The sequence below is a fragment of the Bombyx mori genome, chromosome 8, assembly GCF_030269925.1.
Source record: "Bombyx mori chromosome 8, ASM3026992v2".
Lineage (NCBI taxonomy): Eukaryota > Metazoa > Arthropoda > Insecta > Lepidoptera > Bombycidae > Bombyx > Bombyx mori.
In genome coordinates, this window is record NC_085114.1 from 5890138 (window position 1) to 5908159 (window position 18022).

Sequence of the window (18022 nt, forward strand, 5' to 3'; positions counted from 1 at the left end):
TATGCATTTTTTTCAGCATTACCTACTACAAAACCCGGTACACCACCTTAAAATAAATTAGAGACACTCAAAAACTTACTTGACAACGTAATGTGAATATATCATGCGATGACTCCCGCACCACGAGAGGTCTAATTTCTGCAGAAACTTGCATCTCAAGGACAGCGTCACCAAAACCTGAAGTCGATACGCACATTCTAGTTTGAGAAAATTTCACAAATTTACAAAATACATACACACTAGATTCATTACAAATATTGTTTGTAAACTCAATTATTTGTACAAATTAACATGGTCTCACCGAAAGGAACTATGTATAAAATGTTTTATTAATGCTGTGTCAAAATTTTTTTTCATTCTTAAAATATTTCTTCTTTCCACTATAAAAAGCCAACGATGATGTAATTTTTATAGTGCTAATACGTGCAAAGCAGACCAATTTTATTATGCTTTATATGTCGCAATACATAAATTCTCATAGGTCCGCGTAACATGAACACCGGTGCCCATTGATCTCAGCAAAACCGTCATTTGTTTTTTTTTACACTGTAGGCAGACGAAAATGGTAAGTTGACGCCGTCAGTCATGGACATCAGCAATGCCATAGGCACTATTAGGCCGCTGCCTATTTGTGAAGATTCTCCTCGAATACGCCGCATAAAGTCGAAGGACAGGTCCTATTAAGGCTCAATTTGGTGAAAGCGTGATATTAGATTGGTTGAGAACAAGAAAAAAAGCCCAGATTCGAACCTGTTTATTTAAAAAACGAATACCCTGTATTATATTACCAAAATTTTACTGTGTTATAGATTCTACTTATAATTACTCAGAAAACAACTAATTGTTCTAATCTAACATCTAAGCTTCGTCTAACCTTTGTTACATTATATTGTTTTTAAATTCTATTGTTTGCGATTTATTGTTATTAATAGATTATGTTTGTCGTAATAAAGAAATCAGCGATCCATTACAGATTGATGTTGAAAGAAAAACTTAGCCTTACCTGCGATTGCACACAATGCCAATATGGCCTCAGATCGATGCTCCGATATAGTATAGAGTCGTAGGCCAATCTGTTGAAATGTCTGTTGACTTGTGCGCATCTACAAAGAGATTGCATATCTAAGAACTTCATTACCGATAGTATTGTTTCGTCCTGAAATGAATTAAAACTGATTACAAAAAAGTTATTATTATTTTTTAAAGTTGTTGTGGGTACGTCTAATTATCATCCTCCCTCGTGGATATCAGCAACGCGAAAAGCACAGCCAAAATGCCGTTATCTAAAATGAAATCCGAATAATCCCGTGCGAAATTGACGTTTACATTCAATTTCGATTTAATGATTTAAATCTGGGCGACTGACAATTTTTTTTATTGCTTAGATTGGAGGATCTCACAGCCCACCCGGTGTAAGTGGTTACTGGTCCCATAAGCATCTACGACGTAAATGCGCCACTTACCTTGAGATATAAGTTCTAAAAAGGCTGCCCCATCCTTCAAACCGAAACGCATTACTGCTTCACGGCAGAAATAGGCAAGGTGGTGGTACCTACCCGCGCGGACTCACAAAAGGTCTTACCACTAGTAATTACGCAAATTATAATTTTGTAGATGTATATGGGCTCCAGTATTCACTTAGCACAAGATGAGTCGTGAGCTCCTCTACTAATTGGGGTTAAAGTATGAAATTGCTACGTATAAAATGACTACAAATAAAAAGATTTGTACTGAAAAATTGAAATTCGTTTTTTTTCTCCATTGAACATAATTCTGCAGCGTTAGTTCCGGCGTCGGAACCCGTATTCAAAAATCACAAGAATTTTCAAAAAAAACAACTGATAGTCCATAATCGAATGTTGCCTTTTTTTTTTTGGACGAGGTCACAGCCCACCTGGTGTTAAGTGGTTACTGGAGCCCATAGACATCTACAACGTAAATGCGCCACCCACCTTGAGATATAAGTTCTAAGGTCTCAGTATAGTGACAACGGCTACCCCACCCTTCGAACCGAAACGCATTACTGCTTCACGGCGGAAATAGGCGGGGTGGTGGTACCTACAAAAACCTTTGAAAAAGTTTCACTCAAAAATCTCAAACCATGAAGGTTTTACGTCAATTCGAAGTACCCATTACAATAAAACGGCAATTTCATACTTAAACCCCTATTATATAAGAAAAAAAAAAAAAACAATCACAAACTACATTATACATCATGACCTTATTCGGATCTCATATCATACATTTTATACCTAGCTGAACAAAACTGCGCGTACAGCCGTTCGTCTTACTAGCTAAGTGCCAATTAAACGTGCATCACTCTACATACTCGTACATATGAGGCCTTCAAAATCAAAGGCAACTAAACGCCTTAATGTCGTAAAATGGATTAACAATGGCCCTATCTTGTTTAGTTAGTTGAACACGTTTTAGTGTTTTCATGTTATAACAAATGCAGCTAAATCTCTAACAAATTCAGTTCAAAAATTTTATTTTTACTCTGTACTAAGTACTAATGAACGAAGTTTTATCATTTAAAATTCAGATTATTAGTAATATTCTCATTCTTTATAAATCTGCTTTAAAATAAAGAATATCGTTACTATCTGAACAAAGTTATTTCAGCTTCTCAAACCGGGAGTGTTGCTAACACTGGCCCTAGCAAGAGGAATACTTCGATGGATCGGGAGGATCCGTAATGACGTGTTTAGGGCCGATTTTTGTAGTTTACCTGAATATTTGACAGACTTGGATTTAGCTGCCTTTGGTTTTATAGGCCTCATATAGTCTTTTCGCATTTAAAGTGTACAATTTCCAAAAATATTCGAAATAGAGTTAATATGCGGAATCATTTGGCATCACCAGTATTCTTCTCATAAATACTGTCAAAAGAGCGTTCTTTAGTTATATTTTTTTTTTTTTAGTTTCCTATATTTTGACTACTCCTAACAAAATTAATTCATAATTTTATCTTACTTTAAAAGACAGATAATGTAACTGGTAAATAATAAAAAATAAATGCTGCTGCAAAGATGATTAATATTAAAAATATCACAGTCATGTTAAACCTTTAAAACACTCTCCTGTAAAATTAGTAAGTTTTGAGATTATACAGTTTTAATGCGATAAGACGATAATACAGGGTGGCCCATAAGTCCTTTGAAAAGTAAAATTTGAATAAAACGAACAGGGCGCGCGTGAGCGGTGCAGGGGAAGCGGGGGGAGTAACTTCGGTTTCTGGGAATTTAGTCGCGATGGAGCGTTTTACCGGAGCGGACCGTGCGTTTTGTGTGCGCGAGTTTTATAAAAACGACAATTCGGCAACCGTTGCGCGGCGTAAATTTCGAGAACACAAAGGTTTACACAACTTTGACGACACTCCAACTCTTCAAACGATTAAGAACTGGGTTGCTAAGTTCGAGGAGACCGGTTCGACGTTAGATAAACCGCGGTTGGGTCGCCCAAGGACGTCACGTACGGAACAAAACATAGACACAGTGACACAGTCTATTCGCGAAAATCCGACACAGTCAACTCGTAAGCGCGCCAGAGCATTAAACGTATCCAGGACATCGTTACAACGGATTTTGAAGAAAGATTTACATATGCACCCTTACAAAATTCAGTTGGTTCAAGAATTAAAGGAAACTGACGGTATTCAAAGACAAAATTATGCGAATGAAATGTTGAATCGGTTTACTTCCTTCAATAACATAATGTTCTCTGACGAGGCTCATTTCCATCTTAACGGGCATGTTAGTAAACAAAATTGCCGCTATTGGAGCCCCATCAATCCAAAACTTAAGCATCAGAAGCCCTTACATAGTCCGAAAGTGACTGTTTGGGCCGCTATGTCAGCCCATGGTATCCTAGGGCCTTACTTCTTTGAGGATGGCAGAGGGCGCGCAGTTACTGTTACGTCGGAGCGATATGTGGCTATGATCGAAGAGTTTTTCATACCAGAATTGCAAAACTTTTCAGGCTTTAATGCCAGGACGTGGTTTCAACAGGATGGGGCCACTTCTCACACCTCTAACACTGCTATGCCCGTTATCCGTCAACTTTTTCCTGGCAAAGTTATCTCTAAGAGAGGAGACATTTCCTGGCCTCCACGTAGTCCAGATCTGACCCCGATGGATTTTTTTTTGTGGGGCTACCTTAAGGCTAAAGTATACGACACAAACCCGCGGTCAATTGAGGCCCTAAAAGAAAACATCCGCAGAGAAATGACAAGCATTTCAGCAGTGACGTGCCGCGCAGTCATCGACAATTTTAGACGTCGTTTGCAAGAGTGCCGTGATCGCAACGGATTACATTTAGGAGATGTTATTTTCAAAAAATAATTCCCGTTTTTTAAGCTTTTTATGTAAATAAAAATTTAATTCATAATGTAATTAGTTTTATTTTAATAATTTTTTTTTCATATCAAAGGACTTATGGGCCACCCTGTATAACGTTTTGATCAGAAAATCTCGGTCAACATTTAAGTTGCCGATTATTCATCTGCCAGAATCGCGATAATGCGTTTCGTACTTTCTTGCAACTTTCTTATAACCCCGTGAACCAGTATAATGTGTATATACACGATAATAACGAACAGAATAACAACAGTTCAATGTAACAATGAAGTCACGTGAATTACCTACACTAAGTCACGTTTGCGCAGATTCTCCTTTAATTAACTTATCAACGGACGTCATCGTTAATTAGTTTACCCGGCTTGATGCTACAAAGCGGTTATATCGAGCCAATTACTATGAGATTATTAAGATCTAACATTAATGTTATTACTAGGCGTTTTTTTTGATACATTTTTGGTTCATTTTTTTCGCATTAAATGACATGGCCATACATTTACTGGTCGCAGGACCTCTTGTGAGTTCGCACGGGTAGGTACCACCACCCTGCCTATTTCTGCCGTGAAGCAGTAATGCGTTTCGATTTGAAGGGTGGGGCAGCCGTTGTATCTTTACCGAGACCTTGGAACTCATATCTCAAGCTGGGTGGCGGCATTTACGTTGTAGATGTCTATGGGTTCCGGTAACCACTTAACACCAGGTGGACCGTGAGCTCTTCCACAAAACCTAAGCAATAAAATAAAATAAAAACACGAGGTTCGCATGGTGTTACTACACAAGCACCAACACGAAAGAACCCCGTTGCCAACTGAGACAAGATCGCTATTCTGCTTTGCTAAAATCCCACCATAGGAATGGGGCTGCCCATTTTAATTAATTAAGAATATTGTTATGACCGTACACTTTTAATTTAAAATGTATCCATTTTTCATTCCGTTACCCTTACCGCTTACAATCAAGACGAACAGGTCGTCACGATAAAAACAATCTGATATCGACATACCTAAATTAGAAATTTATAAAAATACGGCTTCAATAATACAAACGTTTTACGGCTTTGTTTATACATAACTCTGCACCCTTAGCAAAAAATTCAGAGACTTAAAGAGGCATGATTATCCTCCCATTAAATTTCTAAATTTATAACACAAAAAATTTTCAAAAAGGAAACCGACTTCAAATTACTCAAAACAAGAATATCATCAATTTAGCCGTAATAAGCTTTCGCAAAATATTTTTTTATTAATTTAAATTAGACAAATAATTACCATAATTGCAGGATAATAAACAATAACAAAAAGGAAATCAAATAATAATAAATAAATATTTACTAACAAACACGCCACGTTAACTGGTGCCGTGATAAGTTCGTAAAGAACATGTGTTACAGGTACCAGGTAACGGAAATAAATGTAAGATTTTTTATTATACACATACATATATTTAATATACATCCATAACCCTGGAAAAGACATTTATATTTACCATACAAATATCTTCCCTTGGCGGGATTCGAACCCGCGACCCCCTTGTGTAGTGACCATGTCACTTACCACTACACCAGAAGGCCGTTGCTCAGATACCGGATTTGCAGAGTTAGATATTTAAAAATTAAGTAACGGTTTGATATTAACATAACACTTTCGCAGCACGGACTCATTATATAAAAGGAAACCTTGGAATGTGATTTACTTAAAAGAAAAAACAATGATAATATCATGCACATGTCGATCAGATATGATCTGATTTGAAATGTGCATATTTCTTTTTGGAATACGTTTTTCTTTACGAATTCCGGTCACGTTGATAGGAAATTTCCGAAGTGCCGTTGTTGTCGCGTTGGATGCGTCACGTTCCGCGGGGAAAGATGTTTCAATGTAACAAAACTTAATGTTGTTCGATGCTTTTTTTTTTAAATCTATACTATTATTATCTCTATATATAAAAATGAATTGCTGTTCGTTAGTCTCGCTAAAACTCTAGAACGGCTTAACCGATTTGGCTAATTTTGGTCTTGACTTATTTGTGGAAGTCCAGAGAAGGTTTAAAATGTGGATAAATATGAAAATGCTCGGAATTGTACAAAAATAACAATTTTGTTTTCCCTTTGTTGTGTCCCCCGTCGGACGGATTCCTTTTCCGTCTTTTATTTATCGATTGAGGCACTACGAAGTCTGCCGGGTCATATAGTAAGATATAAATCTACAGTGGTTTTTACGAATGTTCCGTTATAACTACTGAACCATGCATCCGATTGACTTGAAACTTGGTATCGATGTAGAAAATACATGTTCTTAATGGATAGGCTAATACTTATATGAGTGTTGGACTCCCTACACCAGTTGTGGGGGCGTTAATTATGAGCATTTTTGTGGGGGTGAGAAATAATAATGTTAATTTTAAACGCTAAGCGAAGCGGACGGGTACAGCTAGTAGTTTATATAAATCTTCAAATCAGGAATTAATTACTCTCGTTACTTTGTGCATTAAGTTATTTTCGCAATTAGTGTTATCGTGAGTTATTTTAACAGCGAGATTCAATTTAATGATATGTTTTTATTGTATTGAATGTTGTTTTGAGATAACACGCTTTGGTAGGTACCTACTGGTATCGACCAATGCATTTGCAGAGTTTACAATTCCCCAGGCCAAATTTATTTAACCAGATACGTACTTAGCATATGTTCAAGGACGATTTCCGCGATAGAATAAAAATGACGTTTATAAATTCGAACCAGCAATATTGAAACATTTGCTTTATTGCTGGTGGTAGGACGTTTTTTTTTTTTTTTTTTTTTTTTTTTTCCACAGGAGAAAATCGCCGGATCCCCACCCGCGCGGCAGGTGGGGTATGTGGGAGTTGAACCTCACTAAAAACTCCTGCCGCTCACAACCGGCGCCCTACCTCGGACCGGGCCAGAGCCCAGTCGGGGCTATTGAAACGGCGGGACAGGGTTGACGCAGAGCACATTACATCTATCCCACCGTCCCACGGACGCCGGACCGGTGGCCGCCAGCGAAACGACCACCGGTTCCCTCGTTCAGCGGGCCGAGAGCCCGCTTTGATGGCGCCGCGTTACACCTTCCCCCAGAGCGGTCGGGGGAACGCGGTCTACCATCACCCGGCTTCCTATTGCGGGTGAGCGTGCAGAGCACGCCACCCCTCGTCTGGGTCCCTCCCCACACAAAACGGGTGGGACCCCTAGCTCTTAGGGGGCCAGGTCACGGATACGACCCCGGTCCCGACCCCCTGCTCGGCGGCGGCGGGTTTCTGCGTAGTGAGGAGAGCTTTCCCTCACTCGCCCCGCCGCCTCCTTCTGCGAGATGGTGCACTCGCAGAAGTCGAGCATAGCCTTCCATGACTCATCGCTGCCAAGCATCGACGCCACGACGCCAGGCAGCGACAAGTCAGGTCCTATCTTTGCGACCAGGACACGGCGCTGCACCTCCCAAGCGGGGCAGACAGCGAGCGTATGCTCCGCCGTGTCCAGGTCGTGTCCACAATGGTGACACCTCGTCGTCGGCTCAGCCCCTATCCGGCGCAGGTACTTCCCGAAGCATCCGTGCCCGGTCAGCACCTGAACCAGACGAAAGGTGAGACGTCCCTCGCCACGATTCACCCAGTCATCAAAGACCGGGTAAACCGCCTCGACGGTCCGTAGCCCCCACGTGGGGTTGGCCAATCGCCTCGACCACGACTCGAGCACGGACCGCCGAGAATGGGCCTTCCGCGCCCGCAGCTCACTCTCGGGGACACGCGCCACGCCCCGAGCACGGAGCTCGCTGCGCCACCGATAGTCGGCAGCGAGCGACTCCGCCTCCAGCTCCCATGGCGGCGTCCCCGCCAAAACACACGCCGCCTCGAAGGAGACGGTGCGATATCCGCGGATGAGGTGGTAGGACGTAATGTGAGCTCGCGCTGTATCACTGTCCTGCCGGGTAGCAATCACGTATTCCGATTTGAAACCAGACAGCTATTGTAGAATTTTGACTTGATTTTAAGTCTCAGTTTAGATTATGGTATTAAGGCTCCTAATGAAATTTTACGTGCATGTTACGTGGGTCATAAAATGGTTCAGAGTCGTTCTAAAAAAACGAAAAAAAAATCATAACATAATATGCACATTATTCAAATGCCTAAGAAACACTGTTCACTCAGTCTTATTGTGATATGACATTTTCAAAACAGTGTGAAAATATTGCTTACTGCAGTCAAGATCTGAAGGCAAAAAAGTGTTTTGATCTGTTTATTCTAATCATATCAAACCATTCTTAAATGCTCTACGCTTCACTAATCAGCTTCGAAAAGTTCCAATCAAATCTCACCCTTCGTAATTTGTTTTTTTTTTCTTACTTTCCTTTTTTCCTTTCCTGTGTGTAGGTGAGCTCACGTGGCTCAAACCGGGAGCGTTGCTAACACTGGCCCTAGCAAGAGCAGTGCTTTGCAGAATCTACCACCGGGTCGGAAACGCGACCCACTGAGAAGATCCAGCGAGAAACTCAGTGGGCTGTGTCTGTAGGTTAATTTACTCGTCGAGCCCTTCGTCGAAAGCTACGGGTTCGGCGAGGACGGTGACCGGTAACGTAATACGTAATAACTTACCGGTAATCGTTGAAAATCTCCAAGCGGCGGTCCCGTGTCTGGTTTCGCTTGTATGCGTTGCATATTCATTCGCGAGGCAACGCTTTCGTGGAGATTCGACGCGATGATTTTGTTGAGAAGTTGACCTGGAGTATTTAAAAGTCGTTGGTTTTTTTTTTTAATAGATCAGCAGACGATCTGACCGGCAGTAAAAAATATAGAATAGACCTTAAATTTCGACTTTACAATCATAATTACTTATTTAATCCTTGTCCTTGTGTTAACTACCATAATTTTTTGTATAAACGTTAACTACCATAATACCTTGTGTATTTTTATACAAAAAATTATGGTAGTTAAAAGTTAAAAAATGATGGTAGTTAAAAAGAGTTAACACAATATTCAAATGCAACAAATAACACCTTACATCTAGAAAATTTAATATCTCAAACTGAATAACTAATAGGGGGTGTCGTGGGCGGCATGCATGAAGTTTTCTTATTTAAGCTCGAACATATAAATAAAACAAGACCAACGGCATTGTTTTTTGCTTACATATTATTGCTGTTTCCTACACGTGAATTTTCACTATTAACCAACATATTACGTAATGTAATATAAACTTTTTTTTTTTATGTCGCTTCTGTTTATTTATAATGCATACTAACTAAATGAACACGTCCCATGAAAACTAGGTCGATTACGTAACTATTCTTTCATCGGGCTACTAAAATTAAAACGAATCTGCTTACGCCGGACATGTTTTTATTTACATTGAACGCGCTTCCTTATCCCTACCACATCGGGTCGGCAAAATATGTTACAGCCCATAATAAATTAGTAGGTGACTGATAAAAAAGTAAGTCGCCTGTACTGTTGAAGTTATACCTCTTTTGACGCTTTTTTTTTGTCTACCTACTGCTAGTAACCCCAAGGGGGGTTGTGCTAGTTTCACAGATGTCTAGGGGCTCAGCCTGAGAGAATTTGCTAACAATAGCTCTAGCCAATATATAAATAAATAAATAAATAAAAGCAAGGGTAGTGCTTCGTTGAATCTACAACCGAATCGCAATTGCGACCCACTGAGGCGATCCGGCGAGAAACTCAGCGGGTTGCGTCTATGGGTTATCTTGCTCGTAGTATTTGAGAAGTTCGAGGAGAACGGTGACTGGTGCTTGTATGGCCTAAAAGCACTAAGAACGGATCGGTAGGATCCGATAAGATGTGCTTAGGACGACGATGACTTTGCATTGCCTCGTAGTCTGGGTCGATACTGCAATTAGAGGCGGCCACGACAAGAGCGCTTTCGTGTCGCGCCGCTTTATCGAAGAAGCGTTCTGATGATTTCTTCGAATTTCGAATATTTCTACGGGTTCAGCGAGAGCGGTGACTGATTCTTGGAATGGAATGCCTAAAAGCACTGATAGTAGATTGGGTGGATCCGAAATGCGTGTTTAGGGCAATTGCGACTGTATGTTGTTTAGTCGTTTGGATCGGGTATGTAAGTTGAGCTTTTGACGCATTCGGAAAAAAAGGTCAGAATGAATTTTCCACGAGTGACAATTTATTCTACTAGAACTATTATATTTCAAGATTTGAAGCTATATTCATGGTAGCCTTATCATGAGTAAAACTGTATTATTCTAACACAATAAATAAATAAATTACGTGAATGTTGAATTGATCAATTCAATTACGCCAAAGACGTACGTGCGTCCATAACACAAAAGAGTTTTTTTTAGATCAGACTATTTTATAATATACATTGACATTGAATGAGAAAGGTATAATACTCTGTTATCCAAAACGACGGTGAACTGGATCGTACTGTGAGGCACAGAATTGACGCAGAATGGATGAAATGGCGGCAGGTCACGGGCACCATATGTGACTCACACATTCCTCTTCCCCTAAAAGGGAAGATATATAAGACCTTAATAAGGCCTGCCGTCTTGTATGGATCAGCTTGTTGGTTGTTGGACCACTAAAGTGGCGGATGAAAGGCGATTGCATGCAGCAGAGATGCGAATGTTGCGATGGATGTGTGGAGAATGGATAGAATACGAAATGAATATGTTAGAGGAAGTCTGAAAGTGGCACCTGTGACAGAGAAGTTGAGAAGTGCGCGTTTGGGTTGGTATGGACATGTGATGAGACGAAATGAAAATGAGGTTGGTAAGAAAATGTTAACTATGAATGTGGAAGGATATAGAGGAAGGAGTAGACCTAAGAAGAAATGGATGGATTGCGTGAAAGACGATATGGGTAAGAGGGGAGTGAGCGAAGGAATGGTATATGATAGAAGAGTACGGAAGGAGAAAACATGTTGCGCCGACCCCAGGTAACTGGGACAAGGGCAGGATAATGATGATATTTTATAATATACGAATGCCTTATACTTCCTAGTAATTACTAAATGAAAAATACTATGACGTTCTACAATCAAGAACACAAATATAGGATTTCATCATGTTTATCTTCGACTTCATGTCAAAATGCGGAGGCATTCCCTTTGTGATGAGCTCCGTTGACCACTTCACATCAGATCATCCGTGAGCTCGTTCACATATCTAAGCCAAAAAAAAAAAAAACAATCCCCGAACCCATACCTAATATCTTTAAGACACTGATTGCAACCGAATCAAACCCGGACCCCGGAGTACAGACGATAAGATCGCTAACCACTAAACTAAGCAGGTGATATAAGTAATTAGTAAAAAACGTACAGCAAAATTTGTAATATCATCTGTTTTCGTGCATAACTATACATATTACGCATTACCTTGATTTGCATATTTTTCTTATTAAAGAACGGTCGTTAATTGAGTACTACAGTTTATATCATTAAATTAATTAAAAACAATCAATTGTACGTTGCACTTGCCGAGGTCAACGTTTTACGAGCTGTAAGGCATTTATATTTTTAATATCAATTTGCACCATTTTGACCTGATAAAACCTATTTATAACCAACGAATTAGACATTTTATAATAAGTAGGTACTAAGATAATCGTGAATCGTTTTGCCTCAAGCCTCCTCTAACGAAGCACGAAAGTGACAACTGCAGCACGAATGGAAAATACCTAAGAAAAAATTTGTAATCTATATTTAGATAAAAAAAAAGCGAACTATATTTTCTTTAATTTGCATTAATACGAACCGCCCATGCATTTTTGATACTCCTAAAATATCTTCGCTGACTGTTCGTAAATCTCGAAAAAGTCAATCGTAAAATATTCGAGATTCGAAAAAAATATTTTTTAAACAAAACAACGGTGGTAGAATAAATGAATTGTATTGTGAAATAATCTAATATCCACGGAGGAACGAGGAAAATAAATTTGTATAAACAAAACGCAGCCCGAATTTCTTCACGTGACCAAAGGAACATTAGCTTATCGCTACAACATAAAATATAACAATATGAAATAAACATTGGGTTGTCCGTGGAGACAAATTAATTAACATTTCGACGGGGTATAAGTATTATTTTGATAGAACTTATATTCGTTGTCTGGCTCATTTGCATTATTTATGATATTTTTTTCCATAGGTTTTATCTACATATAAGTTTCTAGTGGATTTTTTTTATGGTTTCGTCAACAAATACGTACATTTAACAGATTTAAAACAATAATAACGGACTCATGACCGAGCCATATCAAGTATGCCTCAAAGACGTTTGGTAGCAGATTCGATATTAGGTACATTGTGTTTGTTTCATAAATAACCATCACTTTAAATTGTTCAACAACAGAAGTTTTGCTGCTGAACAAAACAGTGTCGGCAAACAGGAGTTAGTTTTTCTAAGCATATCAGTACACAAAATGCATTTGACGTAAAAATTATTACTTGCTATCTAATGTCACAAATAATAGTATAACCAATTTAATGCCTAAACTGTTATTAATTGGCACTTAAATAAACATAAGACTAATATTTTTGGCTTCGTAAATATCTGTTACGGTAAAAGTAGATATTTCGGCAAATGTACACATTTTCCGGTAAATGTGCACATTTGCCTCCTCGTTTGATAATGTGCATTCAACTAACATTTATGTAAACTAACATTTACCGGTAAAAGTGTACATTTCCCGAGTGTACATTTACCGTAACATATCTAAACATAACCAAAAAAAATTATAAGACCCGCTTCTCAAAAAGTTAAATGGAAATTAAAATACGGGAAAACTTATTATTCACGGCACGGCGTTAAGTTTTACTTTGTTTTCAAAGTAAAATTAACTGTAGAGGTCTTGAAAGTTTCCACTCGTGCGTACTTAGTTTCGAAGGAGCGGTCACGTGTATGAAGAGAAAGAAGGTCTTCATAATAAGTAATTGAAAGTTATTTTGAGATTTCAAAATTGAATTTCTTTGAAGTACGAATATATATTATTATTATATATTTTTTTTCTCAGCTAATGCTGGTAAGTGTGAACCTAGCACGGGCTTACGCCAAGTGAGTTGGTTCATTGTGTAGTGTTGTAGGGGTTTGAGTAGTGGATGTAAGGAATCGTCGCACTATGGAACAGGTGTCAATTATTACAGATTTTTGTAAAGCGATGTATGAATATTTATTAAGATCAAGTTCTGAGAGCGATGTGTGTAATGATTTTGGAATGAGTCCGGTTGATGAAATTATTACGGGTATAATTTTAACGGTGTGTTGATGCCACATTTGTCGTATTTCATCTGCTAGTGGTATATATTTTTGTATTTTCTCCGTGTATTTTTTCCTTATATTTTCAGAATTAGGTATTGCAATATCTATCAAATATGTAATTTTTCTATCTTTTAGTGTTAGTGTAATATCCGGTCTATTATTTGTCGTGGTTTTGTCGGTAATGATGTCTCGGTCCCAGTACAGTTTTACTGACTCATTGTTGAGTACACTTGTAGGTTTATATTTGTAGTATGGTTCTGTTTCATCTAATAGGTTATATTTAAGTGCTAACTGTGAGTGGATTTGTTTTGCAACGTTATTATGTCTTTCTGTGTACTGTTTATTGGCTAAAAATGGACAACCCCCTGTTATATGTTCTATTGTTTCTTGATTTGAGTTGCATAGGCGGCATCTATCTGAGACTACTGATGGATCTTTAATAATATACTTCTGATAGTTTCTAGTTTTAATGACTTGATCTTGGATGGCCAACATAAATCCTTCAGTTTCTTTGTATATATTGCCTTTGGATAACCACGCGTTTGATGCCTCTGAGTCTATATGTTCTTGTTGGAGTTGGTTAGGATGTCTTCCGTGTAGTGTTTTTTGTTTCCAGCTAATTATTTTTTGTTCATCTGTTATTGGCGGATCTATAGTATAACTATTATCATTTAGTTTCAAGGGTGTGCCAGATGTGGATATTAATGTAAGAGCTTTATGTATAGGGCTATCATTAGATTTGTTGTACATGTATGTGCGAATGTTATGTACTTGTCTATTGTGTAAGTGTTTTACGTCTACGAGCCCCCTGCCACCTAATTTCCTTTTAAGATTGAATCTTTCTGTAGCTGAATGTATGTGGTGAATGTTGTGTTTATTGCATGTAGTTCGTGTCACTCTATTAATTTTGTCTAAATCTGTAGTTGTCCATTTAATAATGCCAAATGAGTAAGTCAGAACGGGGACTGCGTATGTATTTATTGCTTTAACTGTGTTTCGACCCGATAGTTCTGTTTTTAGTATTATATTCAACCTTTCTGTGTATTTGTTGGTAAGTTCTTGTTTGATCTTACTGTGATCTAATCCTATACTCTGTGCGTACCCTAAATATTTGTATGTATCGTTTATATCCATTTTATCTATTATTGAGTTCTGTTGTGTGTAAAGTATGTATGGATACGTTTCATGATGTTTGCCTTTAATTATACTATTTATTTTACACTTGTCCGTGCCGAAGTTCATTTTGATATCGCTACTAAAATTTTCAGTAGCTTCTAACAGTCTGTTCATTTGTTGCCTATTGCCAGAATATAGTTTGATGTCGTCCATATATAATAAATGTGTTAGTTTAGTCTTAGTGTCTTTATGTATCATGTATCCTTGTTCAGTGTTGTTTAAAATCTGAGATAGTGGGTTTATTGCCATGCAAAACCACAATGGACTCAAAGAATCTCCTTGATATATTCCCCGGGCTATTTTTATGGAGTTAGATTTGATGGTTCCTGCTTCTGTTTTTATGTTTAATACTGTTGACCATTTTTGCATAGTCTGTTGAAGAAATTTAATTAACATTGGGTGTATTTTATAAATTTTTAAGATTTGGACTAACCATGAATGCGGTACACTATCATATGCCTTTTGGTAATCGATGTATGCAAAATATAGATTTCTATGTGATTGTTTTACTTGAGTATGTATTTCTGTATCTATGACTAGTTGTTCTTTACAGCCCCTTGATCCTTTCCTGCAACCTTTTTGCTCTTCTGCTATTATTTTATTATGAGTGAGATGTGCATTTATTTTGTGTGAAATTATGGATGTGAGTAGTTTGTAGAGTGTAGGGAGGCATGTAAGGGAGGAGGTCGGTATTTAGCTGGATTATCTGTGTCTGTGTCTTTGGGTTTGAGGTAGGTGTTGCCATGTGTTAGAAACATGGGTAGTGTGTTTGGTTCCTGGATTATTTTATTGAAGGCTTTTGCAATATGTCTGTGTGTTGATGTAAAATATTTCAACCAATAATTATGTATTTTGTCTGGTCCCGGTGTCTTCCAATTGAGTGTCCTTTTTATTGCTAGTTCTATATCTATCCTATCAATTGTAACTTCTAACATCGGGTCTACATGTTGAGTTTTATTTAGTTCTGTTTTGATCCATTCTGCTTCGTTATTATGCTCTATTGGTTTTGACCATATATTTTCCCAGAATGTCTGTATTTCTGTAATATCGGGTAGATTTTTAACAACCGCTTCTCTATTAAAGTTCCTATAAAATACCTTCTGATTTGTGTTAAACATCATATTATCCCTATGACGTTGATTAGACTTTCTGTACCTACGTAATCTTTTTGACAATGCTTGAAGTCTTTGTGTTTTTTTATCCATGATTTCTATTGCTTCTTCTTTATTCTTATACAAAATTCCCATCTTAACTTGCTTTTTCGTGCTTAGATTACCTGCAATAAACTGATTTAATCTTCCTATTTCCTGTCTTAAAAATGCTATGTTATTTTCTATACGTATTTCCCATGCTGGTTTTGAGTTACTTGTTGTTCTAGGGGCTATTTCTGTATATGTCATTTGCTTATTCTTATTAGTATGAATTGTTGTGGCAGTCATTGCTGCACTATATATAAGATCATGTACTTCTTCTATGGTTGGATTTGTGATATTTGTCAGTTTGTTATCTATCAGAATATTTAGTATTTTTACTGTACTTATCGATTTATGTGATATTTTTAATTTTGACAAAGTTGGTCGTAGCGTGGGATCAATTCCTTTGTATTTTATGAAGTTTTCGTTAAAAATCTGTTCTATTTGTTGTATGCTCTCTGTAGTATCAGGTTGGTCTGTTTGGGTATCTGATGCTTGTTTATGTGCAGATGGTGTGTGTGATAGTGTGTATGAGGGTGTAAGCAAAAGGTCTGTTATTTGTGAGTCTGTCGATGGTGTGTGTACTATGTATTCTGTTGAGTTAAATGTATTTCCGTTATTTGTATCGTGTGAACCATGTTGAGTACTGTGTATTATGTTTTCCTGATTTATGGGAGGTGAATTAGTAGGATTTGTGGACACTGAAGTCAAACTATGTAGATTTTGTTCTACTTCGGTCTTAATTATTTCCCTTTCTGCGGCTGAGATTCTATTATTGCGGTGTATAACTCGCACCTGATCTGCTAAACGTTGTTCTGATATTATGTGAAGGTCTGGGTACATGTCAATGAATTTCGTGTAGAGTGCTAGGCGATATCCTGTAAGATTACTTTCGCAATTTGTAACCGTGTAATAGCAGCGAAGTAGTTGTTTATTTACTTCGTCCGTCCACTTCATTCGCTGCCTGTTTCTGCCAGCAAGGGTGGTTGCAGGTAGCATGTCCTGCAAAACACTTCTTGCTGATTCCTGTTGAGTGTCTGGTGTAAGTGTGATTTGTGTTTCGGCTGTAGTAGCTTGGTTGGTCGTGACCCGCCTGTTCAATCTACGACCACTGGCGGTCCGCATGCTGCCACGTCCAGCGCCAGCTCCAGACGTGCCCTGGCGACCTCCAGGTAGCGGCCCTATACGTATATTTATTTCTTGATTCTCCATTTTTTATGGGTTCCCAGAGCCATGTTAGCCGCGCCAGTAACATTATATCGCGTGTCCGCCCCCCACGTGAGTCTGGTGTTCGACTCGGACGTATGGTTGGATTATAGGGGGCTTATTATTATTATTATTATTATTATTATTATTAATACTTTATTTCAGTTTTTTTTTTTTTTAAACTATAACATTTTGTTAATAAGTATTACTTATAATCTATGTTAGTAACTTAAAAAATCTAACACATAACTATCATTATATACATTTTGTACCATAACATTTTTTTTTCTTCTGCTTCCAAGTGCCTACTGCAAAGGCTATTGATCAGCAGTCCCTCGATCTTGCTCGATATGATTTATGACTGTATATACGTGCTTTGGTTTACGCAAAACAGTATATTAATTAATTTTAGATAATTAGAAGCTCGTGTTGTTTTATTCGACTTTCAATCGAAATGAATGCAGTCATAGTTCTAATTATAGTTTTAAGCATATATTTATTTAATTACGCACCTGCTTATATTGCGCTCAGAAGGACGCTCCGATTTAGCAGATTAACTTTTTACGCAAAGAATAAATATCAGCTCTAAAACCGTCTTATCAATGATTAATATGGCCACGGTTAGGTAGACGTAATGCTCAATCCGGTTTCAATAAATAACTTAAGATGATGATAACGAGGCTAGGTATGTTAGGTTTTTCTTCTCACCCACACTTCACTCACTTTCGTGGACATAGTGATTATTTATGTACATTAAGAGTTAATTGAGCGTTGAAGTACGTGATCAAGGCAAGACTCAAAAAATTTGCTCTGTTAATTTTTTTATCATTACAAGATAAACAA

General features: G+C 38.0%; 1 protein-coding gene across 2 annotated transcripts in view; it reads right to left on the minus strand.

Moving 5' to 3' along the window:
• LOC101736612 (F-box/LRR-repeat protein 4) overlaps positions 1-18022 on the minus strand; it is a 37396-nt gene that overhangs the window by 14047 nt on the left and 5327 nt on the right. For both annotated transcript variants that reach the window (XM_012688644.4, XM_004924079.5), the window contains exons 5-7: positions 8962-9086; positions 1004-1156; positions 80-177 (exon numbers count right to left, since the gene is read on the minus strand). In XM_012688644.4, the coding sequence (XP_012544098.1) occupies positions 80-177; positions 1004-1156; positions 8962-9086 (376 nt within the window). The remainder of the gene's footprint in view (positions 1-79; positions 178-1003; positions 1157-8961; positions 9087-18022) is intronic.